The sequence below is a fragment of the Neovison vison genome, chromosome 13, assembly GCF_020171115.1.
Source record: "Neovison vison isolate M4711 chromosome 13, ASM_NN_V1, whole genome shotgun sequence".
NCBI classification, from domain to species: domain Eukaryota; kingdom Metazoa; phylum Chordata; class Mammalia; order Carnivora; family Mustelidae; genus Neogale; species Neogale vison.
The window spans coordinates 33,700,979-33,728,521 of NC_058103.1; the positions used below are offsets into that span (position 1 = coordinate 33,700,979).

The 27,543-nt window shown below is 50.4% G+C and overlaps 1 protein-coding gene across 9 annotated transcripts in view; it reads left to right on the forward strand.

The window, feature by feature from the left end:
* The first annotated feature begins 582 nt into the window (after positions 1-582).
* The window catches only part of TMEM229B (transmembrane protein 229B), a 40,752-nt gene continuing 13,791 nt past the window's right edge, over positions 583-27,543 (forward strand). For 4 of the 9 annotated variants that reach the window (XM_044230761.1, XM_044230753.1, XM_044230754.1 and 1 more), the window contains exons 1-2: positions 878-974; positions 26,889-27,070. Coding sequence is in view for 1 of the 9 variants with exons in the window: in XM_044230764.1 (XP_044086699.1) it covers positions 26,944-27,070 (127 nt within the window). In the remaining 8 variants the exon portion in view is untranslated. Of the gene's footprint in view, positions 623-877; positions 975-17,716; positions 17,777-21,724; positions 21,803-25,534; positions 25,671-26,299; positions 26,530-26,888; positions 27,071-27,543 lie in introns of those variants that run through there. The other 5 variants (XM_044230757.1, XM_044230759.1, XM_044230760.1 and 2 more) reach the window with 5 other exon arrangements.

Below are 27,543 nucleotides of genomic sequence, written 5' to 3' on the forward strand. Positions count from 1 at the left end.
CTTCTAAGAGAAGAGATCTAGACTGACCTAAGAACAACCTGTGTTTAATCTTTTCGGTATAAACCAAATGTGGGCCTTCCAGCTTCAGACCCTGCTTTAGGCCAATTCCTTAATTTCCATAGGCCTCAGTTTATCCATCTTGAAAATGGGGACGATAAAAACGACCTTGCAGGACTGATTCAATGAATACACAGCCCGGAACACAATGCCGGCACGTAGTGGGTCTGCAACACCACGTGGTCCATGGTCCTCAGGTGGGCGAGACCTGCAGGATGCTCACAACCGGCATTGTTCGCGCAGTCCCCCACAACTCTTACAAGCTGGGAGGTGAGGGACTTGGGCCGGTCCTCTCCCCCGGGGCTCCTGCGGACACCTCGGTGGCAGGCAGGGAGGCCGGGGCAGGGAGGGCCGAGCAGCTCTGCACTGCAGCCACCTGCGCCACAGCCTGGGCCGAGGACGCGCTCCCAGGCGGGTGCGGCCGATTCCCGGAGGCGGAAGGCGGCGGGGTCGGCAGGGCAGCGGACGAAGCGGGCGAGCGGGCGAGCAAGGAGTTAAGCGGGGCCGGAGGCAGCGCGCCTGTCAGACGCGAGCATGTGCAGTTTGCACAGCATCCGTACTATGGGTGAGTGCCGCCGCCGCCGCCGCCGCCGCCGGGGGCTCGGCTCGGCCCGGGCAGCGGCGGCTGCAGCTCCCCGGACCCCGCGCCGCCGCGGCGGGCGCCGACACACAATGCGGGACTAGGCGCGGCGCGGAAGGGCCGGCGGCGTGGGGGAGGCACGGCAGGCAACTCGACGCGGGGGGAGCCGGAGCTCCGGGCGTGGGGGCGGGGAGCAGGCGGCGCAGGAGAGCGCCCCGAGTCCCGGCGCGGGAGGAGGAGCGGGAGCCAGCCGGGGAGACGGCGCTCCTGGCCGCACCTGCACCCGGCGGGCGGCCGGCGCGGCCCTGCCCTTGCCCGCTGCCTCGGCTCCGCACCGGTAGGTGCCCCTGATGCCGGCGGAGAGGCCTTTTCGCCGCTCGTGGAGGTGGCCGCGCGGGGCGGGCAGCGCCGAGTGCGGGGGGCCCGGGAATGGTGCGGTGATGGGGAAGACGGGGCGGCCGGGCTGGGGGTGCTGCCCGGTCCCTCTTCCTCTTTGCTTTCGGTTTCGAAGCGGCTGCCCGGGCTGGAGCCCGAGCCGCAGATTAGAAGGTGCGCCCGGGCTTGGCTTCCCTGCGGGGGATGGGCGCACAAGGGGGCGTGTTGGGGAAGGGGTGCACGTTGGCAACTTTCCCCGCTTGAGACAAAGGGGTATCGGGGAGGTACGGCGGGGTGGGAAGGGGCCAGCGGGGATCTCCGGCCCGGAAGGTTGACATCCCCCCCTTCCTCCGGGCGGGGAGCACCTCTGAGGCCGCCTTGGGAGCGCCGAGGGGGGCGCCAGTTTCAGTGGGAGCTAGGGAGGCAGGGCATGGGAGTGAGGAACACCGACCCTTCTGAGTTTGAGGCTGAGGACTTTCCTGTAGGGGATGGAACCGTGCCAAGATGACCCTGCTGCCTTCTCCCCAGGTGCATGGGAAAACTGGGTGATGGTGGACTGAACACCTGGGTGTCCTCCCTTCTCCGAGTCAGTGCCTTGGTGCCCGGCGCAGCCGCCTGGTCGTCAGATCTCCATTTGCCCTCTCTGTTTCGAGGTTCTCGGTGGGAGAGGCAGGTTTGAGACCGGGACCGTTAGAGCCCTGTTCATGGCAAGGACAGGGAGACATTGGCCTCTTTCCCAGGTATCTTCTTTTCCCTCTTTCAGCGCCAGGCAGAAGCTGACCCCCTTTTCTTCCTTCCTGGGACTTTCTCCAGGGTTTTCTCGGGGGTATGTTTGGTTGCCTCAGGTACTGAGCTTAGGGTGCTGGGTTGTTCTGATGCCTCTTCTAACCCTCCCTGGAGAAAGGGATCACAACCCCAGGGAGCTGTACCAGTGTAACCTTGGGGGCTCTGCTCACCAATTCTGTGCTCTCAGCGCGGAATAACAAAGGAGCTGTGACTCTGGCCTTTACACTTCGTACCACCTAGTTGTCTCACTCGGCTCTAACCAGGAAGAAGAGGAAAGATTAGGGATGAATGGCTTGCCTAATGGGGATGGGATCCAGGTGGCTGGTGTCTCCCTCCCTAAGCCCACTCGCATGTGACCACTGGCTTCCATTCTGTGGCGGGACTGTCCACTGCATTTCTTCCTCTTAGAAAGGACAGCCTCTTGAGAGTTAGGTTTTCCCCTGGTTGCAGAGCAGGACTACCTCTGCTCGCCTTGGGGAGACAGAAGCCACTGAGGATGGTGGGGAGCCGGACTGCTGGGTGCCTCTCTTGCCTGGTGCTGTGAATGGGCTAATGATACCAGTGGTTGGGCCAGGGGTAGGCCATGTTGCTCTGGAGACATGGTGGGGGTGGGCTGGGATGAGGTTTGGCCTTCCACTCCAAGGCTTTGTATTTGGGGACAGAGAGGGGTAGCTGGGAGACAACAGGTCCTTGGAGGCCGGATGACAAGCTGATATAATGTCGACTTTGGCCACTCAAAGGCACTGGAGTAAGGGAGGTTCCAGGACCAGTAAGGGGTGGCAGGAGAAAATGGAGTCCCCTGAGTCGTACATGTGCGGCTTTGGAACTTGTGGCTGAAGTCAGGGGCAGGTGCTGGGCTGGAGATCACCCCTACCCACCTTGTAGGGATCTTTCCTTTCTAAATGGGTGGGGTTGATTTTCTGCTTAGCCCCTCACTGGGTTAATCACAAACTGTTTACTCAGAACTGAGAGTAAGGATATGGAGGCCTGACCTTCCCTCCCCTGGTAGTGAGAGCAGGTCTGTTCCGGACAGTTCCTCAGATGTAGGGACAGTAAGATGGGGAAACTATACTCCCCCGACTCCCTCTCTTAAAGCAACAAGGCATAAAGTTTTACCTTTGTAAAGTGATTTAAGAGCCTTGGGTCCTTGAAAAGTGTTAAAGGAGTTAGGGAAACTTACAGTGTTTATTTCACTTGTATCAGATTTATATATTGTTTCTAAAGGGGAAGGTGTCATTTTGCAAGAAAGGGCTAAATTACAGCTTTTGTGAGAGGGAAGGCTCAGCACTAGTTTTCAGTGTGGTTTTTAATTGGAAGACACTTGGTGCAGCGCACAGGCTGCAAGCGTTTTTCTGTCTGCCTCCGTACTCCCAACATCCTAGGGCTCCTTCCGAGGAAGATTTTCCCCCATAGACAGGGTCCAGCCTGGACACCAGCAACAATCACCTTCCAAGCTCTGAGAAGGGTCTCTGTTGATGTCGGGGACTCTGATGTTACAAGTTGAGACCTGGGCGGTAAAGCGAAGCCGTTTGGTCTTATCAGAGGCCATATCAGATCTGGCTGTCCTTGAGGGAAGGGAAACCTAACTCCCCTCCTCCTGGCATAGCCTGGCCATTTTCAACTTTTTATCCCTTTACTCTCCCTTTTACTTCCTCCCCTCACCCCTAAGTTATAGACAAGGTGGTTTGGGTTTTTTTTTTCTCTTTTTTTTTCTTTTCTTCTTTTATTGCAGGAACATTCCTCTTAAGTTGTGGATAATTTCTGACTTGGCGAACTCTCAGCTTCCTTTGTGGCAAGCAATGTTAGAAGGGATGTCGGGAAGAAATACGGCGCTTCTGGCCAGGTCTTCTGTTTGATCTACCAATCCACCTCAGAAGTCAGGGGCTTTGAATTTGAAAAGTGAGGTGTAAACAGATTTCTGGTGATGGGCTAGGAGGCAGCGCTTTGGCTGTGGGTTCCTTGCAGGGAAACTGAGTCACACTGAGAGTGAGGCCAGTGGCAGTGGCATGTGTGAATGTCTGTGGGAGGCAAGTATTCCTTTCCTGTGACTTCACCGTGTTTGAGACAAGTACTAGAGAAGTCCCTAATAAGGCGAGGATGCACCAATGGAGTTTAGGAACCAGTGTGTTTGGTGTCCGTTGTCCCTGTGTCTCAGACTCTGCACTGTGGGATAGTTCACGCTGCTGTGATTTTAGGAAAAGGAAGTGGTTTGCATCTCTGCAACTCACATCCCTAGACAGAGCTGCAGCTGAATCAGTCAGGTCTCATGCCCAGGTAAAAAGGAGGGCCTGCTCCCTCGCCTGGGCTCACACCCATCCGGAAGGTGTGGCCCCCCACTCTCCTCCACCCAAGGCTGTCCTCAGTGTTCATTTTAACATCAATCCCCCTATATATAAATTTAGTGGGGTGGAGGTCACAGAGTGGTATTGGTCCCCTGCTCCTTCAAAGGAAGGTTCTGAAAGATAACTTTCTACCCTCCTCTGATGTTGGTGCTTCTATCTTTGGGGTTGGTCACAGTCCTGTTGGCAATGTGAAGAGTAACCAAAGTCATTGCCAATTTCTGTTTCTGAACGTCCAGCGGCCCATTATCCTCTACTGTGCTGGCTCCCCAACAGAGAGCTTGATATCCTTGGCCCCAATGTGACTGGTACTGTAGAAGTTAGGGCCAACAATCTACACGGATAAGACTTGGGTCTCAGGTTGCTCCTTCCCGCTGCTCCATCTTTTAGAAGCATAACAGTTAAAAAAGAAAGACTTGCATTGTCAAATCCTAACCTCATGTAGGGAGATCTAATAGATGTGGGGAGGAGGGGGAGTGCATAATCTAAGAGCATTTTTCGGCTATTCCTTACTGCTTCAGAAGCCCCGCCTTTAGAACACACTGGATTAGCCATTTCTGATTGCTTCCGCAGTTGAGCTTGAGTGGTGAATACTTTCTAGCCGGTTCATTCATTCACTGTTTCCTTTCAGTTCTTAAGACGCACCCCATCACATGAGTTTCTGGAATGGTCCGTTTCCATCAGAAGTGTCACTCACCCGGAGTTTTCATTAAGGCCTTGATACCAGCCCTGAGGATGTAGGGATGCCAGCCAAGAAGGAGACTGAAGAGCCACAAAGAGAGGATTCTTTTCTGGACTTGTGAAGGGTGATTCATGCTTCGAGATAAAATGTGCTTCCTGGGCTCCATGGCTTCAGTGCCTGCACAGGCGGTGGAGGCCGGGCCCCGGGGGCAGCGAGAAGCCCACCTTAGAGACAATAATCGATGTGCTTTGGAGCGGTGGTGGGGACCTATTTTTAGCCTACTGCCAAACCCTGTCTTCTTTTTTATAGCCGTCCTTGGCCACATCCCATTCCAATTTCTAGGTTCCCCCTCCCTCTCACTCCCAATCCCAAAAGCCTTTTGAAAACTGGGAGCAAGGCAGCCAGGGTCCTGGTCTTACTTTCAGCTCCTTCTAAAAGGAGCTGTGGTCAGCACTGGGTAACACAAGGAGAAGCTCCAGATTTTTTTTTTTTTTTTTTAAGATTTTAAAAGCTCCAGATTTTTGTTTTGTAACTGTGTTTTTGCCTGCTATAAACAAGGGGATGACTTTCTTACATGGACCTTAGAAGACTTAAAGCTTCCATAGAACCTGCAGTTTCTAGCACGTGGTGAGTGCTGGTTAAATTATCAGGTGTGGTACCTGGATGTGACCAGATATTCAGATTTTTAGGTCATTGGGCAATGACGCCATTTGTGCAGGAGCCGACAGTTGGCAAAGACTTCCAGAATCAGGAAATCTTGGATCCCTCCCTTACTGACCTGTGTGAACTTGGGCAACCGATTTCAGCCCTCGGAGCCTTAATTTCACAAATGGAGCTTTGGCTGGTTTCAATGATCATAACAATGATAGTAGTGACAGCCACCATTTATTAAAGACTTACTGTATACCGGGCATTGGACTAATCACTTGACATACGTAATCTTTCTCTCACAGCAATGTTGAGGTAGCTACTATTAATTATCCCCATCTCGTAGCTGGAAAAACCGAGGCCCTGAAAGATAATATGATGGCACATGGCACATGACTAGCAAGTGTCCAAACTGGGATTTGAACTGGGATCTGTCTGATTCTTTTATGTTCTATAACCTTGGATCAGGGGATGAAACAAGAGTTGAGGAGAAGTTAAACGTGATAGTTTCAGTAAGATAGAAGGAGAGCTGATGTGGACTGTTTAAAGGTGTGGAGCTAGTTAAAAGGAGATGGAAGTACAGATCCTTATTTGAAAAACAACATCCCAGTGAATGTTCGGGAAGGAGAGAGAGGTTGGTACCCTGCACTGAGGAAGGAGACCAGATGGCCTGGGAGTTACTATAAGGGGAACCAGACTCTCTGCTTGGCATAGGAATGTGTCTCATAAACCCCATTTCATTTTGATGCCAAAATTTGTCTCTCGCTGAACAGACTCTGGGCCGCATTTTTCTTTCTGTCACCCTACTGCCACGAGTCATAATGGCTTATCTTTGCCGATCCTTAACGCCAGACCTCATCCTCTAACCCAGTTTGGGGGCCTTTCCCTGCTCACTGTTAAGAGTCCAGCTGTGGAGACCTGATTCTGACTCTGGGGTCCCAGGTACACTCTGGAAAGGGTAGAAAGCATCGGACTGTCCTGTTCTTCTGAGAAAGTCTTTGTGGCCACCGAATACTCCCTTCAAAGTGACCAGCTGGTTCACTGAATTGATTCTTATCATTTTCGTCCTTATTTGTTCCAGGCAAGTTAATGCTAAGGCTCTTCTACCATTTTGAGGTGTTTGTGGAAGAGGAATGGAGGTGAAGGTGGTGGCCTGGGGAGGTAAGCGCACCCCACTCTGAGAGTTAGTGTGATGGTGTGTCATGGAGCCTCATTCTGGAGGGCAGGGGGATTTGGGTTCTCTTGGCTCAGGGACTCTGGCCACATGACATGCGTGCTTTGGTCTTTCATTTCCTTATACGTAAAATGAGAATGCTGCAAAAGAGATTCTGGAATATTCTGGAATATTCTCCAGCAATAGTGCTGGCTGATCCAACAGAGTCTGGACAGTTTGATCCTTTCTCAGGGAATAATTCAGCTGAGGTCTAGAATTGGAGGAAGTTAGAGCTGGGAGAACAGAGGTAGAGTTGAAGGAGAAAGAAGCCAAATTAAGGGACAAAATCCGAGGAGGAGCAAGTCCCTTCTTCTGAAGGGGACCTGGGTTAGGTCATTCCTGCTTCGACTGCTGAAGTGGGGCAGCTGGGAGGCCGCATGTTTACCCTGGATTCACCGGCTCATAACTGGTGAGGGGCATGCCTTTCTCTTGTCTTGAAACCTCAACTTCACATCCCCCCATCTCAGACTGTCCCCAACTGAAGGCAGCAGGGGAGTTGTGTATTGGTGTATGTTTCACATTCATTCTGCACTTGGATTTGGCAGACTCTATGGCATGGTTCAACCCAGGATACCCTCCCCCCTGCCCCACCACGAGGCTCTGGGACCTGGGTGCTTTGACTGATGCTTTCTGGGTGACTCGGTGTTAGTAAGAACATGTCTCTCTGGCTTCCCTCACTTCCCCTGGAAGCTCAGCCTAGGAACTCAGGGAGTCACAGCTCTTCGGGAAGAAGAGTCTTGGATTTGGGTCTTCTCAATTTCCCTTTGAACAAAGCCATTTGTCCAAGGACCCTTGGATTCTGCCGTCCATTGGTACATGGTCAATTTTCATTTCATCATATTCAAGGTTGAGGAGCAAGTGAATTCCCACTGAACCCACCAAACCAGTCTCTTCTTTCCACACCTACCTTCCTTTTTCTCTTAGTTCCTTATTGCCCTTAATCCCATTATTTGCAGGGGTGGTTACCATACCACTGCGAATGTGAGAGATGATCTTTGCTGGTACAGGGACAAAACATTTCATTTAAATAGCTAGGTTTCACGAGTTAATGAGTATAAAGAAACAAGACTCATTGGGTTGTACTCAGAAAGTGACTTAATTTTGTCTTCCACTGTTCCTTTGTGCGTATTCAGTGGGATTCGCTCTTTCCTTCCCCTGGAATGAAAACTCAGGCGCTATAATGGTTTGGGTCATTCTTAGGCAGTAGAAGGTCCTATAGTCACTTTGAGTCACAAAACATAGCTGGAATTCAATACTTAATCTGTCCAGTCCTTTGTGACTGGGCTGGGAGGGACGGGAAATGGCTCACTCGGTCAGCACCGGCGTCTGGTGGCTCCCGGCTTCCAGCTTCCTGGGCCTAGCAGGTATTTTGATGCAGAATCTCTCTTGTGGCTGTGTTCATGGCTTCCTCAGAGACACCTCCCCACCAGCTGCTGGGATATTCACTTCCAATTGTCTTGAAGAGAGCAAATTATCCTCTATTCTAGATCACTGTTCTTTCATCAGCCCCTAAAACCCAGTGATTTACCTCCAGTCCCTTCCAGCTAAGGTCCTGCAGTCTGTCTGGGTGGCCCTCTTGGACGAGACCTGCTTGGGTCTCAACCCAGCCTTCTGTTGCACATGGCCCCATTAGCCAGAGGACACGGTCATGCATCCTTTGTGCAGTGAACCTGGGAATACAGGAGGAACGCCCCCAACACTCCCTGCCAGCTCAGCCGTCCACCTTAGCTCTTCTGACAGCCAGTGGCCAGCCTGTGTCTCTCACCTGGAGACCTAGGGTGCTCCGGGTGGTGGTCAGACGCCAGTCCCTTGTCCTCCCAGTTGCAGGGTCAGACATCAAGTTTCCCGAGCGGTCCTGTTGAAGCCCCTCTTGTGGGCCTGGGAGTGTCAGACCTGTTATCCTCAGTGCCTAGTTAGGACTTTTGATTTAACCTCTAGCTATCTGTGTATAAAAACAATAGCTCTTTTTATTTTTTTAAAAGATTTTATTTATTTATTTGACAGAGATTACAAGTAGGCAGAGAGACAGGCAGAGAGAGAGGAGGGGAAGCAGGCTCCCTGCTGAGCAGAGAGCCCCGTGTGGGGCTCGATCCCAGGACTCTGGGATCATGACCTGAGCCGAAGGCAGAGGCTTTAACCCACTGAGCCACCCAGGCGCCCCTCAAAACAATAACTCTTACAAGAAGTTCATGACGTCACAGATATGATCAGGATAAGGCTGCAGTACCTATTTAAAAATTTAACTTAAATAAAAAGGTTAACAACGGCTAACACTTAATTGAATGCTCACGATGCCAGGCACTGTCTGCAGTCCCAGAAACATGCTCTTCCACTTAATCCCCATGGGGGAGATGCTTATGTTTTTTTCCATTCTACAAAGAGAGCAAAGAGAGGTCAAGCGGCTTGTCCAAGGTCACGCCATTGGCATCAGAGCCGGGATTCAGATGGGAAGAATCTGAGCCCTGAGTGTGCTCCTTTAGCCCACGGCACGCTGTCTCTGCCTACAAGGGCAGTGGGCAGCCGTAAGTCATGAGGTAGAAAGCAAACGGTTGGCAGATGCTACCTCAGGGACCTAAGTGTAGGTTCTTTACTCTGGCTTTCAAGCTCGCCACGCATGGCCTTTCTGGCAGCTCCTTCGGTGCCCTTTGCAGGAACCTCAGCCCCTTGCCTGCCACCTCTGCCAGGCACATGCCCTGCCCTGCCCAGAGAGCCCTCCTCTGCTTTTCTCCCTCCCCAAATCAAAGTCCTTTAAGTCAGACCCATCTTTGCTGTAAAGGTGTATGTAACCAAAAGCACTTCAGCTGGGATCTTTTACTTCTCCTGGAATTTCATTACTATATTGTCAATGATTATGGGCTTTTCTGCAAAGCGCTGTGAAGGGCGGTTAGCAAGCCCAGATTCTGATCTCTCTGTGCAGTTAACTGCCTGTTGCTAACTCATGCAAGACCCGAGACCTCGCCAAACTTCGGTTTCAACATTTTTTTCCTCCAGATTTTTATTTAAATTCCAGTTAGTGAACGCAATGTATAATAGTTACAGGTATAGAATTTAGTGATTCATCACTTATCTAGGACCCCCAGAGCTCGTAGGAGTGCCCTCCTTAATCCCCATCACCCGTTTCCTCATCCCCCATACTCCCCTCCAGTAATGGTCTCAACATTTGTGAAGTGTGAGTGTGGATAAGCTGCCTTCAGTCTTCAGTATGTCGTGATTTATGTTTACCTTCTTGTCCCCTCAAACCTCTAAGCTCTTGAGAGGTTGAGCTGTGTGTCTTAACTGTCTTCTACCTCCCATGACTCTGCACAAGGTTTTATGCACAAAATGGACCATTAGTCGGCTGACTGGTGGGAAATGCTGCTCTAGGTCTGCCCTGAGCTTGACCAACTTATATAATTCACCTACTTCTGAGTGATTGCCAGCAAGGACTTGGCAGTTTTCTTTTCTGCATAAGGTTTGGGTCCAACCTGCTGCCTTTTCTCTTTGAGAGACCTAATGTAATGCCTTAAGGTCCATGTGCCTTGATGGGCAGAGTCAAAATCCAAAACATTCTAAAACCAAAAAACTTTCTTTAATTCACGCAGTGGCCATACCTGCTGTAGCTGTGTCTGCTGTGCGGGGTGTGACTATTCACAGGTCTGACTGCAGAAATGTTAGTGTGTTGAAGTGCTTGGTCTAGACCCTGCTGGGGGGATTACATAATCCATGGGATGGATGTGTTCTACATCACCTCCTAAAAAAGAAAGAAATCTAAAAAATTCTGAATTCCGAACTTGGGAAAGTGATGGGAGTTCTGGGAGGTGTTTGTCCACAGAGGTTCAGGACGTGTCTAACATCTCTAACAATGTGTCTCATATTGCCCTTGCCAGCTCAACCTTGACCTAATCCCGGCCCTGATTGCAACACAACAGCTCATGCCTTAGTTTACCAATTCGATTTTTAAAAAAAGATTTTATTTATTTATTTGTTAGAGAGAGAGAGAGCATGCACAAGCAGGCAGAGTGGCAGGCAGAGGCAGAGAGATAAGCAGGCTCCCCACCGAGCAAGGAGCCCAGTGCAGGACTTGATCCCAGGACCTAGGATTGTGACCTGAGCCGAAGGCAGCGACTTAACCGACTGAGCCACTCAGGCGTCCCACCAATTTGATTAAAAAAAAAAATATATATATATATATATATATATATATATATATATATTTTAAAGATTTTATTTATTTATTTGACAGAGATCACAAGTAGGCAGAGAGGCAGGCAGAGAGAGAGAGAGGAGAAAGCAGGCTCCCTGCTGAGCAGAGAGCCCGATGTGGGGCTCGATCCCAGGACCCTGGGATCATGACCTGAGCTGAAGGCAGAGGCTTTAACCCACTGAGCCACCCAGGCGCCCCTGATTTTTTAAAAATATTGCATTACGAGATCATATGTCTTGATTTGTGAGTGTTTTGGGTGCCTTCTTAAAGTTTGTGCCTCTCTTGCCTCACCCACTTAACCTAATCCTGGCCCTGCATGATTTCTGAACCTTAGTCTTTCCTCTTACCACATCCCTATTTCTGGGATGAACTGGTGTGTCCTGAGAGTGGGAGCCGTGTGCTGGGTATTTGCAGCTCAGTTGGTTCTGTGGGGTCCTGTTGGCTCCTTGGATGAATCAGTTCTGCAGAGACACTTGTAAATTGGTTCCTGGAGACACTTCCTACATCTGGATGTTTCCTTGGAGCACAGTGAGCATGGTTCCTCTACTTCCTTCTAGGATATGATGTGACCTGATGTTTAAAGAAATAAATTAATTAAAAAAATATATACGCCCACAGATACTCCTGTGAAATAGAAAATTATACAATGTTGGAATCTAAAGTGTTCCGTTGTGTGTGTGTGTGTGTGTGTTTTTAAGTAATCTCTGTACCTGATGTGGGGCTTGAACTCATGACCCTGAGAGCAAGGGTCATGTGCTCTACCAACGGAGCCAGCCAGGCACCCCTCTATTGTGTTTTATTTATCTTTTTGATGAGGAAACTGAGAGGTGGTGATAGTGTTGCAAATGTCTCTAGAAGAGCCAGGCTCAGACATCTTGTTTCTGGAACTTCCATGGGCACTCCAAGCTGAAAGTCTGCTCCCTTCTTCTCTTTCCAGGCCCTGGTATCCTCAGATGGTGAGGAAGACTCATGAATCAGTTAGCTAGTCCCTCTTGATTGAAAGACACATTTTTTTTTTCAGTCCTTAGTCCCTATTTGGCAGTGATGGGTGTACTTACGGGAATTCAGGCCGTCTTTCTCCCACCATTAAATAACCATTCCTCTCAGAATCTGAGCCCGAAGTATTTCTGGCTTGCCTCTTAACCTAGTGGAGGTCCTCTGAGATCACTTCTCTATCCCTATTCCTGTCTGTGATTCCTCACAGTATAGCATTTTCCATAAATATCCATAAGCACCCTCTTACATACTGTTTACTCATCGTCTCATCCATTAAGAAGACATTCCCCAGACCAAGCCTGGCACCAGTTTCTTTGACTTCTTCTAAACACATCTTTGCCTCCAGACGTTGAATCATGTGTCATTTCCCTGACCCCTATGGATGCCTTGTGGTCTTTCACCTATTGTCCTCAGGCTAGAAGATGCTCAGATATAGTATAATTTAAATTAGTCATGGAGATGAAATTTTCCAAGATGCCCAGTTGAATAATCTTTTTATGCCCCGTAGGCTGACCACATCGTCTGTACCCCCATCATTCAGAAGCCTCATGGCAATATCTGTTAACAGACCATTAAATTTCTTCCATTTTGAAGAAATGGAAGGAAGAAAGGGTTCCTTTTGAAGCCTCCATAATTCTGTTCACCCCTTGATTCCTCCTGGCACTGCAGTTTCCCTTGATTCTAGGGACACATGATGTGGAATGGTGGCCCCTTTTTATCTAGCAGATGTTTGCAATAAATAAATTTCCTAAATGATAGGACCTACCTATATACATGTTTAAAAAAATCAGTATAATACCCTAACTGTAACATCAAAGAGAAATAAGGGGAAAAGTTAGTTGTAATACAATATCATGTATTCTAGTAGGTAATTGCTTGGGCATGACTACACGGAAAACAGAAGGAAGAAGTCAGATGCTTGAACCTGTACATAGACTCACTGCGAACGTAACAGCCACAAATACCCACAGATACAGGTGTGTTGTGTGGGCGACTCAGATACCAGGAGAGGCGCCACTGAGGTTGACGTGATTTTCCCAGATGGTCAACCACTCTTGGTAAAGTTCCAACAAATAGGAGGTACAGTATTCCCTCAAAAGGCACTGTGATGACATTCCCAGGCAATTCAGTATCTGTTAAAACCATGCAAAAATCCTCTGTATTTATTTCAGAAAGGGAGCTTGGTTCTAGATGCAGATGATTATAAGTGGGCTTTTCACTTCTGTGAATTTTTTTTTTTTAAAGATTTTATTTATTTATTTGACAGAGAGAAATCACAAGTAGATGGAGAGGCAGACAGAGTGAGAGAGAAAGAAGCAGGCTCCCTGCTGAGCAGAGAGCCCGATGCGGGACTCGATCCCAGGACCCTGAGATCACGACCCGAGCCGAAGGCGGCGGCTTAACCCACTGAGCCACCCAGGCGCCCCAACTTCTGTGAATATTATAGTGGGATGTTCTCAAGTCCTATGGGAGAGTTTGTTTGTGGACCACTGTGGGGATTCCAGGTTCCCACTGCTAAGCACCTGTAAGCACCCCCATCCACCGTGGTGCTGACAGAGGCTCCCTCCAACCACGGGGAAGCCCCGTGGAGAGCTACCAGTCTGGAAATCTGGAAGAAGGACCAGGACCCGGAACTGGAGACCTGTGTTCCAGGTCCAGGCTCTAGCACCTCAGGACTTGCATGACCTTAACTCCGGCTGCCTGGCTCTTCTCTCTGTGAAGGGGGTTATGATGACGCATGTGTCCTGCTGGCATTTGGTATTGGGGCTCACTGTGCTCCCCTCCACGGCCAGAGCATCCCTGTGTACCCCACAATACATTTCCTGTCGACAAGCTTTCCCTTTCTGTGTTTTTTTCCTTAACATTTCAACCTCCTGAAGTCTCTGTGATCTAGGAAAGAAGGAAGGAGGAAGGGAGAAAGGACACCCCCCCCCGTCTCTGCTTCTCCAGCAGATTTTCTGTCTCCGTCCCTTTACAAGCAAACTTCCCAAAAGCGTTATCCTCCAGAATCATTGGTACACACTGTCTCTGTCACCTGCTTGTGTGGGCGCCCTTCCTTACTGACTGGCCCCCAGGACCTCAGTGTGGCAAAATCTCTCCAGCCCCTGTCTGACATGCCTCTGCAGCTGACCATGGTCCCTGACAGTCCCCACCCCTGCCTCCCTCATGGGGTCCTTTCCTGGAAGTCGTCCTCCCTCGTTGGCCCTTGCTCAGGCCCCTTCACAGAGCCCCGTCCTTGGCCAGCCTGGATATCACTCCTCTCCCCTACTCCCCAGCAGGCTCGTTCTGTGTTGCTTCATCCGCTGAGGGCCCAGACCTGCTGCAGCCAGAGTCCGTGGGCTGCTCAGACTGGAGCCTCTGAAAGGCAGTGCGTAGTGGGTTGTCTCTTCCCCTCTTCCTTCAGAGAATAACGCCGTTCTTGCCCAAGTCAAAAGTCTGAGCATCACCCTTGACCCCCGCCCCCTCCCCCCGCAGAAATCCCTGCCAAGTCCTGTCAGTCCTGGGTGCTTTATTTTATTTTTTAAGAGAGCCAGAGTGCGAGGTGGAGTGGAGGGGCAGAGGGAGAAGGAGAGAGAATCTTTTTTTTTTTTTTTAAAGATTTTATTTATTTATTTGACAGAGAGAAATCACAAGTAGACGGAGAGGCAGGCAGAGAGAGAGAGAGGGAAGCAGGCTCCCTGCTGAGCAGAAAGCCCGATGCGGGGCTCGATCCCAGGACCCTGAGATCATGACCTGAGCCGAAGGCAGCGGCTTAACCCACTGAGCCACCCAGGTGCCCCGAAGGAGAGAGAATCTTAAGCAGGCTTCGTGCTCAGCGAGGAGCCCGACATGGGGCTTGATCTCAGGGCCCGGAGCTCAGGACCTGAATTGAAATCTAGAGTTTCACTGACTGAGTCCCCCAGGTGCCTTCAGTTCTACTTTCTTAATAGAAGAGCTCTTCCATCTTCACTGATTTGAGTTGTCTGCTTGACTCTTGTCAGCATTCAGGACTGCAGACTCTGCTTACTGTTCAGGCTAGATCAGGATCTTTCGAGGTGGTCAGCACGGATGCACTTATGGTCCCATAAATAATTAAACATAAATTAATATAATTCTAAGTTATAAGATAGAGTCATGTTTCCATAAATGGCAATATTTATTGGCACACTGAAGCCACAACAGCTTCTTTCTGATGCTCTCTCATTTTTTCTCCTTTTAAATAATTTTTGTTGGTGCCCCATTGTGGCTGGCACCATGAGCACATATGTCCAGGTCAGTCGGGCCATCCAGAGCCAGGTAAAACAGTGGCTTCCTGTGGCCCAAGTGGGGCCTTCACCTCTGTGGCCTTTGTGTGTCCCTGGTGGCACAACACAGGTCCTGAGTAATTGTTCATTGAATGTGTGAATGAATGCCTGAATCATGAGATGAACTTGAAAGGGCTCATTTATTTTTTATTTTTTTAAAAGATTTTATTTATTTATTTGACAGAGAGAGATCACAAGCAGGCCAGGAGGCAGGCAGAGAGAGAGGGGGAAGCAGGCTCCCCGCTGAGCAGAGAGCCCGTCTCGGGCCTTGATCCTAGGAGCCTGAGATCATGACCTGAGCTGAAGGCAGAGGCTCAACCACTGTGCCATCCAGGCGCCCTAAAAGGGCTCATTTAAGTGAAGAGCACTGTGAGAGTCAAAGTTACCGTTACCATTTGTTTTCCGGCGTTTGATAGTGGAATTTCCAAGAATTTATAATTCCAGTGTTTTGAAAACAATGAGCCGCACTCTTGTGCTTCGGTTTTCATATTCCAGCCTCCTTAGCCCTGAGGGGTCTGCACACGAAAGATGTGTATAAGGTCTTCTGAATTAATAAGTGAATTTGTACAGTGTGATGGTTTGCTTGATTCCCTTTACCTGCAGGAAAGCTGCTTCTAGAGACTGCGGCACCTGTACGTTGTGACCACACCCAGCTGTGGCAGACAGGACCCCTGCGTGCGTGCGTGTGTGTGTGTGTGTGTGTGTGTGTGTGGTGGTGGGGGGGGAGGTTTACTGTAGAGTCAGGTGGCGGTGGGCTGTGGGAAATGGGGCATGCACCCTAGAAAAGTCTGTGTGAGATCTCCCAAGGGAGCAATAGGGCCTATAAAGGCCTAAAGTCAAGCCATATGAATAGGACGAGCCACAGGATTTGAGGGGTGGGGGAGATGAAATGTCATATAATACCTAGAAGGCTGTGGCTTAACAAATATAACGAGACTCGTTATCGTGGGCTTGTGGATGAAAAAGATGCCAAAACATCTCCAGAAGATATTAGCTTCATGTGATAAGAATGGACCCAAAAGTTGCATCCGTCCTATGTAGTCCTATGTAGTAGGGAGGCCTCCTGGAAGATGGGGGATCTTGGGGAGAGGAAGGAGTAAATGGGTGGAGAAGTAAGACAAGGGGATGTTGAAACTGGGAGAGGAAATATGTCTGTGCGTGACATTTTGGCGGAGCTAGAGTTTTTGTGTCCTCCCTGGATTCCCCCTCTCTGTGTGCACCACCCACGCCCCACACCCTGTCTGGTGGAAGGGGCCCTTTTGTTGTGGTTTTTCTTCAAAATTTTTTATTTGGAAGTCATTTCTTTCTTTCTTTTTTTTTTTTTAAGATTTTATTTATTTGACACACAGAGAAATCACAAGTAGGCAGAGAGAGAGAGGGGGAAGCAGGCTCTCCGCTGAGCAGAGAGCCCGATGCGGGACTCAATCCCAGGACCCTGAGATCATGACCCGAGCCGAAGGCAGAGGCTCAACCCACTGAGCCACCCAGGTGCCCTGGAAGTCACTTCAAACTTAGAGAAAAGCTGTCAGCATAGTACAAAACACCCATATACTCTAACCAGATTCAGTCTTTTTGACCTTTGACCTCCTTTGCTTTATCATTTATGTTCCTTTTCTCTCTCAAGTTTTTTCTGGACTACTTAAGAGAAGGTTGCCTACATCACGGCCCTTTCTTTGTAAACCCTTCAGTGCGAACTTTCTAAGCATAAGAATGCCATTTTATATAACCTTCAGCAAACTGAAGGGTGGGATATGATATTTTATGCGATATTGATATGATACTTTATGTGATCTGCTGGCAGTATTCCAGTTTTGTCAACTGACTCGATATCGTCCTTTATGGCGCTTCTCCCTCTCCAGTACGAGGTCCAGACTGCAGCCCCATACTGCTTTTAGTTGTCACGTCCCCTTGCCTTTAGAACCATTCCCGAGCCTGTCTTTGTCTTTCAGGACATTGACATTTTCGAAGAATATAGCCTTGTCCTCCCCCTTAAAAAAAAATAGAATGTTTTTCTCTTTGGATTTTTCTGGTGTTGCCTTATGTTCAGACTCTGGGCTATATACTCCCGAGGGGGTTATAATGAGTGACATTGCATCCTTTTCAGTGTTTCACGTCCGGGGGCACTGGCCGGACATCTGCCCTTTATGTGTGATGTTAAGTTTGATCTCTTGGCCAAGGTGTTGTCTAATTCCTTCACTGTGTGTTTACTAATTTTCCCTCGCTACTAAGAAGCAATCTGTGGGGAGACAACTGAAGACCATATAAATATCCTGCTCATCAACATTTGCCCCTAGATTTACCAATCATACCCTCTGGGTTTACAGGTATTTCTGGATCCTAGGCCAGGGGTAGGAGTTCACAGCTGTCTGGGACCAAACCAGGCGGTCCATTTCAGGAGCTTCACCCAGGTGCCGTGTGGGCCCAGCCCTGTTGAGTAATTTCCAGAATCATTTCCTCTTCTACTCCCACTAGGGAGAGCAGCTCATTTGTCATTTACTCAACTGACATATAAGCATGTTCTTGCAAAATCTTCTCACCTTTACAGCAGAGCATAAAAAGAAAGCTCGTGCCCTCTCATTGTCTTTAAGAAGCCTACGGTAGAGTAGGAAGACTAGACTTGGACTCACTGAAAGGTAAAGGGCAGATAACTTGTTCTCAGCACTATGACCCCAATGGGCAGCTCAGCCAGACCTGTCCCATGTTCCTGGAGAATCAAGTGCCCTTAGGAGTTTGGGGAAGATGGATGAGTGGGTTAGGGGGGGATGCAGGGACCTTTCTTCAAAGAGGGTAATCTCTGAGTGGGCACTGAAGAACAGGCAAAACAGGTAAACAGAGAGGAGAGATAAGGGCACTCCAGGAGGGGGGCTGTGTGCTCAGAGGCAGGGAGATGGGAGCGTGGATGGTGTGACTGGGGAGCAGTAAATTATGGGCTGGCCTGGATAGGGCCAAATGTTGGCACAGCGGGCAGGATTGACTGTGCGACCGAATCTTACTGAGCACCTATCTTGTGCCAGACATTTTAAAAATAACTTTTCCAGTTCTCAAAGTAATATGCATTTGATAAAGGAAGTTCAGAAAAGCAGACCTATAAGGGTGCCTGGGTGGCTCAGTGGGTTAAAGCCTCTGCCTTCGGCTCGGGTCATGATCCCAGGGTCCTGGAATCGAGTCCCGCATTGGGCTCTCTGCTCAGCGGGGAGCCTCCTTCCTCCTCTCTCTCTGCCTGCCTCTCTGCCTACTTGTGATCTCTGTCAAATAAGTAAATAAAAAAAATTTAAAAAAAAAGAAAAGAAAAGCAGATCTATATAAAGAAAAAAATTTAATGAGATTGTTCTTTCATCCAGAGATAACTGGTCAACCATGGTGTATTTCCTTCACTTGTAAGGCCTTTAACATTCTTCTGGTATCAGACTTGTTTTGGTTCATGGATTCAGGAGCTCTTCTTATCCCTCAGGGAATATTAATTGTACCTTTAAAAATGTTTCCTTCTTTTGACTTTATTTTGTTTTCTACCTGTAACTTCTGTTCTCAAATTTGGTGCTTCTTTGGCAGTTTTGGTTTGGTCAAACGTTTAGTGAGTTATGGTTATGTGTTCCTCTCTTGGTATTGTGAGGTTTTTCAGTGGGAACCCCACTTCTGGGCCAGTCACTGGTTGGGGGCAGGAGGATGGGATGTGCCTGCTAGGGACTGGTGCCTAGGTGTTCCCTTTGCTTCCCTGCCCCCATGTCCAGGACACAAATCTGGTGGGAGGGTGGGAGGGGCCCACTTGCCCGGCTACTCCAGATCCAATCACCAGCTGCCCGGGGCTTCTGGTGTTCCCCACCCCTGCTGGTGACCTGGCTCCAAACTTGAAGCCCTCACAGCTGCTCCCCTGACTGAGCACAGGTGTGGTCAGGTGCTCCTAACCCAGCACTTATCAGTACTCTGACTTTGGGAAAGCTAGGTAACTCTGGGTCTTATTTATAACGTGAGGATGATGATCTGTATATCAAAGGTTTTTGTGAGGGTTACATAAGATCATGCATGCAAAGTTCTTAGACTAGTGTCTGTCATAGATATGCCGTGGATGGGTGCCTGTTACTAGGATTATTATTGTGATTACTTGTTTTCATGGTTTTATTTTGGGGGGTTGTGGTTTCTCCATCAGTTGATTTCCTTTTACCTTACCATCTTTTTTTTTTTTTTTTTTTAAAGATTTTATTTATTTATTTGAGAGAGACAGTGAGAGAGAGCATGAGCGAGGAGAAGGTCAGAGAGCGAAGCAGACTCCCCATGGAGCTGGGAGCCTGATGTGGGACTCGATCCCGGGACTCCAGGATCACGCCCTGAGCCCAAGGCAGTCATCCAACCAACTGCGCCACCCAGGCGTCCCACCATCTTACCATCTTCACGGAACCCATATCCATTCCTTCTTGTTTTCTGGTGCTGTAATGGATTTATTCTTCCTAGAGAAATGTCTCTTCAGTCATATTCTGGGGCCTTGGGGGAGGGAGGCATAGGCATTTCCTTCAAGGGCTTTTTCTCTGAATATGTGCGAGTATGTTATTGTTGTCTGTAATACACATCTGGGGACATCTGGGCCAGGGCAGGACTCACCACCAGGTCTGGGTTACCAGATGCTGACTCTGTCCTGGACAGGACTGGGAGGGGATGGCTTCTCTTCTCAGTCTTCCTCAGGCTAGTTTGAGGCTGTCCTAATGAATGTAATGGGTCCTCTGTTTCTTTTGTCAAAAGGAATGTTAATTATTTTCAGCAGTCTAATTACGTGGCTAATGAGAGACTGACTGTGATAACATCCCTTTAATTACTCTTGCCTAAGTGCTGTTTGGAGCCCTATTTTGAACATGTTGCAAGCCTCGGTGCTTTTGCTGTAGATGGAGCTGTCCAGCGAGAGGCTGAGTCAGGGGTCCAGGCTGCTGGGCTTACGCTCATGGTGGAGGTGCCTGGCTGCTGCCACGGTTCCCCAGCCTGGCGTCTGGGGGCCTTTCCTCCGAGCCATCACTTAAATGAGAGGGATATTCGGACTGGATCACATATAGCGCAGACCGAGACCGTCACAGCTCCTTCAGAACACCTTGTTCCCATCTTTCCCCTCAGCGTCTCTGCCCTATAGGCTCCTCTTGGCCAGGCCTCCTCACTCATGGAGGACCTGCGCCTTGCCTTTTCCCCTATTCAGCACTTGGATATTGAGTACCTACTGTATGTTTTATCCAGGACATGGGGACGCAAAGATAAGAAGATCAGGGTTTGTGTAGCTTTCTATAACAACATTTTATCATGCTCCTTCCTTTGCCCAGGAGAAATGCCACATGTCTGGGTTTCTACCCCTACCCCCTTCTCAGATTTGTCCTCTGTAGTGTGGCCTTCCTGTGGTTTTGATGTGATGGCTTTTAGGAACTGGGCCTTCATGGGCAGACCCTTGGCGACAGCTCTCCCAAGGCCCTGGGTGGACTTGAACAGGCTGGGAGGGGCAGCTCGCGTGAGACTGTCCACCATGAACACCCACTGTGGGTGTCCCCACCCACATGAGGACAACTGTGGGTGGCCCGCTGCTATGGGTAAATGAAGTCCCCTAATTCTTGTCTGCACATTCCCTTCTCTCGTGAGTGGTGTAAGAGAAAAAGTGTTAGTAAAAACCTTGGCCCTCCCATTTTCTAGCTGTTGTCTAACTTCTTTGAGTTTTCCTTGCCTTCTGAGTAAATCTGAGTTAATGTGTGCCTCACAGACTTGTGAGGGGAATCGATGGGATGGTCTGTGTGGAAGCTGCCTGGCACACAGGAGGTGCCTAATAAATGGTCTGGACTTCTTTTAAAACTTCAAATAGCACCCCTAGACGGAGTTATAACCAGAGACACAGGGGCTGGCCTCATTCACCAAGAACCCTCTCCTGGCTCTTGGATGTCAGTCATGTAAGTCGCTGATCAGACAGCAAACAGAGACTTTCATGGAACAAGGGTTCACAGTCCCCCTGCCCCCTCCATCTCACAATGTTAACTAGGCCTGAGCCTGAGAAAGAGAGGGAGGGCAGGGGTGTCCCTTCAGAAAAAACTCAAAATGTGGCTAGTGCAACCGAGGGACAGAATTTTTAATTTTATTCATTTTTCATAAATTAAAATTTATTTAAAAAAATTTTTTAAGTGGGCTCCACATCCAGCATGGAGCCAGACGCGGGGCCTGAACACATAACCCTGAGATCAAGACCTGAGCTTAGACCAAGAGTCGGACACTTAACCAACGGAGCCACCAGGCGCCCCTAAAATTAAAATTTAAATAGCTACATGTAGCTAGTGTCTATCAAATTGGACAGTGCTGTTCTGGGGTTTGTGGACAAACAGTCTAGTTATGTATTACTTGTTCTTGGCTGAGGCCTCCCCTTCTGGCTTTTAGTTTTCTCAGTCCTCTTTCTAGAAGGTAGTGAGAATGTGCTAGGCGGCTGTCAGGGGTCATGTGAATCGAGGAGAAATAACAAAGTCTGGGCAGGACCCAGAAGGGAGATTTGGAGCCTCCAAAACTATAGACATCCTGCCGAGACGGACACACCTTGCTAGGCCTCTGACCTTTCTTCTTCTGCCCCTCACTGTCTGCAAGGGCAGAGCCGCTGGTTTGCATGGTGGCAAAGGTGGGAAGGTGGTGTTCATTGATGTGATTCTCATGCCAAAGAGGTAAGGTCCAGATGCGGAGGGGCGGGGGTTGGAAATCACCTGTGTTAGTTAAGATTTTCTTCATTCCAAATGACAGGATACTTAAGCTAGCTGGAGTTAAAAAGGAACACTGACTTTCTTGTTAAAGTGAGACCACCTGGAGAAGGCCTAGTGAAGTCACTTCAGTTCTTTTGATGAGATATGGACAGAAATTCCAAGCCACAGGTCAAAAGATTTCCCTTTCCCTTTCTAAGTGCAGTGCCTAAAAACTGACTGGGCCTGCAGTTTCCAGCTCTGCCCATAGGGGGAGCCTCCAGTTGTCGTGGCATGTTCCCTTGGCAGCTGGGACTTTGCCCTGGCCCAGCTGGCACCTTAGGGACAACCAGATGACTTTTGCAATCAGGGGCAGGGAATGTTTGACCCCTTAATTACATTAACTTTAGCTGCTCTGGCCTTGCTATTTCTCAGACTTGTTTTTTGGTTCTTTTATAAAGTAGGCTCCGTACCCAACACGGAGCCCAGTGTGGGGCTTGAACTCACGAGCCTGAGTCAACGCCTGAGCTGAGATCAAGAGTCAGACACCTAACCGGCTGAGCCATCCAGGCACCCCTCAAACTTGTTTTCTGGGATCTTTTAGGTACTGTTTCCTCTGCCTGGAATGCTTTTCCCAAAGCTCTTTGAAAGGCGTCTTTGCATCTTTCTGATCTATGCCGAAATGCTACCTCCTTAGAGAAGTGTAAGACTTGCTCTCTAGCGTTCAGTGTCTCTGTCCCCACCGGGCCTTTTCCCTTTTTTGTGGCCTGCTGTCAGACATTCCAGTATGCTTTATTGTCTGTCCACCCGAGGGCGGTGGGCTCCCGGGGGCAGGAAAGCTGTCTTGTTCGCACTCAGGTCGGTGCCTGGCCTTCAGCAGGTGTTCCATGCACATTTGCTGACCACTGAAACACAACACTTTGAATAAACAAATTAGCTCTGGACGAGGGCTCTGTTGTTTAGAAATCTCTGGGGTGGCTTGGCTGTAGAGATTTGTGAAAAGCAGGGCACTGGGTGTCCTGCTGTTCCAGGAGCCCAGGTTTATCCTCCAAAAGAGCCGCTGGGGTTTTTTCTGCCCCCGCTGGTAAGGCAACAAAGGGGCAGTGTCTGCATTGCTCCAAAGGTCACCTGTGCAACACCCCAGAGGACGTGGGCGGTAAGAGGGAGAGCCTGGATAAATAAATTCCTGGTCACTGAGTCGGTGAGGCTGTGAGGCTGCTGTCTGTGCCTTCCCAGCTGCCGGGAGGAGCCTTCCTGGTCTCATGTGACCGGGATTTCAGGGCCCCTCAGCTGCTGCCTGATGGGATCTGCGAGGGGATTATTGAGGGGAGGGGGGCAGCTCTTTACTGTAACATGGGCCTTGCTCTGGGACGGCAGCCAGGCAGCTAATTAGAGAGCCCAGCAGCTGTCCAGCCTTCCAGGCAGCAAGCAGCAGCTACCCAGTGCTGGGGGGTAGGATGGGAGGGAAAGGAAGGGGCATGGGGCCAGAGACCACCCTCCAAGGTGAAGGAGATGGATGGTCTGGGTTTGTTCAGAAGGGGACATTGAGAAAGGTGCATAAGATTGGAGGGGCTGGATGGGAGGAGGAAGGGAGGAGAGGAGGCTACACAGGTGAGACAGAAGACAGAGGGGTGGATTGTCGGCTGGCAGAGAAACCCAGATTTCAAGAAAACGGATAAATGAGGGAGCGTGGACGGATGGGGTCAAATGGAGTGTGTGGGCTGTCTGTTCTCCTGTCTCCACCCTGACCTTCCCTCCTCCAATCAGGGCCAAGGGCCCGGGTGTCCTTGCTTCCCAAGGGGAGCTGAGCAGATGCGGCCTTTCCCCTGGGGGGATTTGGAATTCCCTTTGCATTCGTGCCTTAGCATGGTCTCTCAACTCGGGAAGTTGCCAAATCCAGTTGTGTTCAGGGCTGGTCTTACTACAGGACAAGTTAAGAGCAGTGGTTCGGGGTCTCGTGGAAAGAACAAGGGCACTTTGAATAATTAGAGAGCTCCCCAGTGGGTCCTGGGGGCATTTTCTCTTTATTTCGTGGGCACCTGGGGGTAGGGGAGATTTGGGGAAGAGGAGAGAGAGAATGAAGAAGGGATGGTGTTTGCAGGCCACTTCCTGGCCCCAGTCTTAGGTTCCAAGCCGTGGAGATTGCACGGAGATTGGGGGTAGGTTTGGTTTATGGGTTCTGGTCAGAGACGTAGAGCTTCAATCCCGAAAGCCCAGCTTACCCTAAATAGTTATAGGGGAGGGGAGAGAACGATGCAGAGGGAATTTCCTGCCAGCAGCTGCTGGTTAAACCTCTTTGGGAAATGAATGCTATGCGCATGAAAACTGAGTGTGCCTTTTGAGAGTACCACCATTTGTAGAAATAACAGAATAGGCATTGTTTTTCTCTGACCTGAGGCCGAGCCTGGCCGCTTGCCCACGTAGGAGCCTGCACTTTCTCCGGGGACATCTGGGACGCTTCCTCGGGCGACACGTCTTCTGTGGTGCGCAGACCCAAGGCACCCACTCATCTAGCTTCACCTTGCTGTCCAGGCGATGGCTCTTGAAGGTGGGAGAAGGAGAGCAAGCGCCCTCCTTTCTTCCCTCATTTTCAGAGATGCCCCTGTTCCTGTAAGCCAGCATTTATGGTCCTTTGTGGGAGACAGCCCTTTCATGACGGTTGCCTAAAAATTAGGGAAGAATGGGAGATATCCTTGTTTAGTTAATAACACTGGATAATGCCATCACCCAGGAATTTAGCTGGGCCCTTCTCAAGCTGATTTGTCCATCCATCCAAAAGAAATTCCCTGGTCTTGAATTCACCGTGTGGAGGGGCAAACAGACAATAATAACTTTGATATGGGACAGGATGTTTCAGGGCAAGGATGTTCAAGCTCCTGCGGGAACATCCGTGATGGACTAGTTGGGGGCTTAGGATGGCATCACAAAGGAATGAGGAGGGAGCAGGGTCTCAGAGGAGCCCCCGGGTGCGTTGATGAAGCTGGATGGACGGACTCAGGCTGTATGTTTACAAATAAGCAGTTTACAGAATGGACTAAGTAGATGCTGGGGAATGAAAGACAGGTGTACACAGGCAGACACATGGGAAGCAGCTTGAAGACACACTGTGTGGGGAGAGGGGGGATTCTGGAGCCCGAGGACCAGGGTTTGAGTCAGAGGTGTAGATTTGGCCTAATCTCTTAATATCCTGAGAGTCAGTGTTTTCATCTCTAAAGTGGGGGGTGGGGGATGGGATGATGATTCCTGCCCTCCCTGCAGGAGCCTTGGGAGAATCCTGAGGGATGATATGCATGAAAAAGTGTAAGTTCTGCCCACGTTAATTGCTATAAGGGCTCTTCACACATTCCTGTGCTCCAGAAACTTTGAGCTCAGGCCCTGCAGTCTACACAGGAGCCTCATGCCATCTGCACCAGGGACCTGCTCTCTCAGGGGCCAGGGAGCACCAGAGGGGGCCAGGGACAGCTTGTGCACTTCTCAACAGAGGTGGGACTCCTGTTAGACCATCGTCTCCTTGTCCAGGCCCCACTGACTCTCTGGCGGAAGAATCTGCAGACCAGGAAGCAGGAGGTGTCCAGGGCCAGGCCGGCCGAGGCAAGGAGCCTGTTCTGACCTCAGCGGCCTCACCAGCCAGCAGCGGGTTCCCAGGGCTGACTGCTGCGACCAATAGGCTCTGCTGCCAGGATGTGGACTTTGGTTTCTCTTTCTCTTTTGTCTTGTGCTTGCTGATGTGGCCCGCTTAGGACCCTGGGGAAAGGGAAGTGCCGGTGGGTGGGAGTGAACTCCCCAGGCACAGGTCCTGGTGGTGCTGGGGGTAGAGGGGGTGTCGGACATGCCCCATTAAAGCCCCTTCCTTGAGGTAATGGGTATGTGCCAGGCAGACTGGGAGAAGTGGGGAGGATGGACAGGTGGGGCAGGTCGAGGCTCCTGTTTGGGGAGGAGCCAGGGAGGACCTGGGGAGGACTGGGCTCAGCTGCCCCGCTGCACTTCGCTCTCATCCTTCTCTGGTCTCAGTGCGGGGGCAGAGGGGGTGCTTTGGGGGTGTCCACCCTCCAGGGGATCCCTATCCCCACCCCTTCACTTCTCCTCAGCTCCCCTGCTGCTTCTGGGGAGCAGAGGCCCAGTGACCCCAGCTCACCTGGGAGGTGCGGGGAGGGAGGGGGAGGGAGGAAGCTGGCCGCATGCACCAGCTTGGGTGGTGCCCCCTCGGATAACTCTGCTTGGCTGTCCATGGGGTGGGGCGAGGGTGTGTGTGTGGGGGGTGGAGGGTGCCAGTTTCTGGCTGGGTCCTGCTTCAGGGACCTGAGCTCCGTCTTTGGGCTTGTGCACATGGTGCTGCATCCAAGGGGTTTTTCTGAGAAGCTGCAGGACCTTCACATTCAAGTCAGAATCTTGATCAAATGGTCAAATCTCAGGGATATATTAAAAATGTGTCTGTGGCCAGGGGCATCAGAAAGTCAGATTTGTATCGGTTTGTAGTCGGTTATTGATGTTCACGGGAAGGGCTTTAATAAGAATAGTGATAAAATAGAGTGAAATAAATATTGGGGTGGTGGGATTGTGGGGAGAGGGGTCTGGCACACCTTTTGTTGGTGTGCTTGTTTTTCTGTGTAGCTGTGCTCGACTCCCCAAATGCTGTGACAAATGTCCTCCGATATCGGCCTTCTGGGAGGTTCCTGACCGCCCTTGAGAGCAGATGTGGCCACTGCAGGGCGAAGGTGAGAGAGTAATTTGAAGCTAAATGAGAAAGGCACTGGAGTCTAAAATTATACTCCCTCTCAGATTTACAAATGTGCACACATTCACTTGCAGAGTAAGAAGCCCTAAGTCCCAACCCCACGTGTGAATGGCCTGGGAGGCACCCCAAGCTGTCATTGCTGGATTAACCAGACCTGAGCAAACAGGACAGTACAGAGGAGGGAGTAATTTCCAAGAGAGGGGCCCAGTGGCCCCGGTGGGATGACTGCCTGGTGTTGAGCCGGGAGCCTGGGCAATTGTCGTGTTTGCCTTGAGGCTGCCTTTCCTTCTGGCCCAGGGGGCAGTGGAAGGTAATGAACGCCTCCTCTTTTATTCCCAGGGACACATGGAAGCCTCCTGCCTACCAGCCAAGGATCAGCTGAGCCCTGGGGCTGATGCTTGCCGCCACTGCTGAGAATGGCACTGAGGCCCAGCCAGGCACCAGGACAAAGGTTAACCCGGGACACTCCTGGACAGTGACCCTGATGTCTGTTCTGAGCTGTGCACTCAGAGGTCTGATAAGTGAGTAATGTGACAGGCTCCCCAGGGATCCCGGGCCCTCCCTGCCTCAGGGGCACCTGAGGGAGGCCACCAGGGGGTCAAGAGGAGCAAGCCTTCTGCTGCTTTTGGCCTGTGGAGGGTCTCCTCCTAAGGCCAGACATGCTGTGTGTAGAGCGTGGGACCCCCTGACCGTGGAGCTTCACCTGTCCTCGTATGGCCTTTCTTTCCAGACTTGGTCTGGACGCTGGTCTGGAGGTTCCAGTTCGGAGCCTGTGTTGTGTCCGAGGGCCGTCACGTCACGGGGGCCGTAGTTCCAGGATAGGCGGGGAGGGCCAGGCCCCTTCAGGTCATGCCTTGTGCTGGAGCCGTCTTAGAGCCATGTGGCCTCTGAAATATGTGCCCCACCCAGATGGGCTGAATGAGTGAGGTCAGACACCCAGCACCGGGGAGACGACATCCTCCCACACTCCCTTTATCTGTAGGCTCCTGGATGC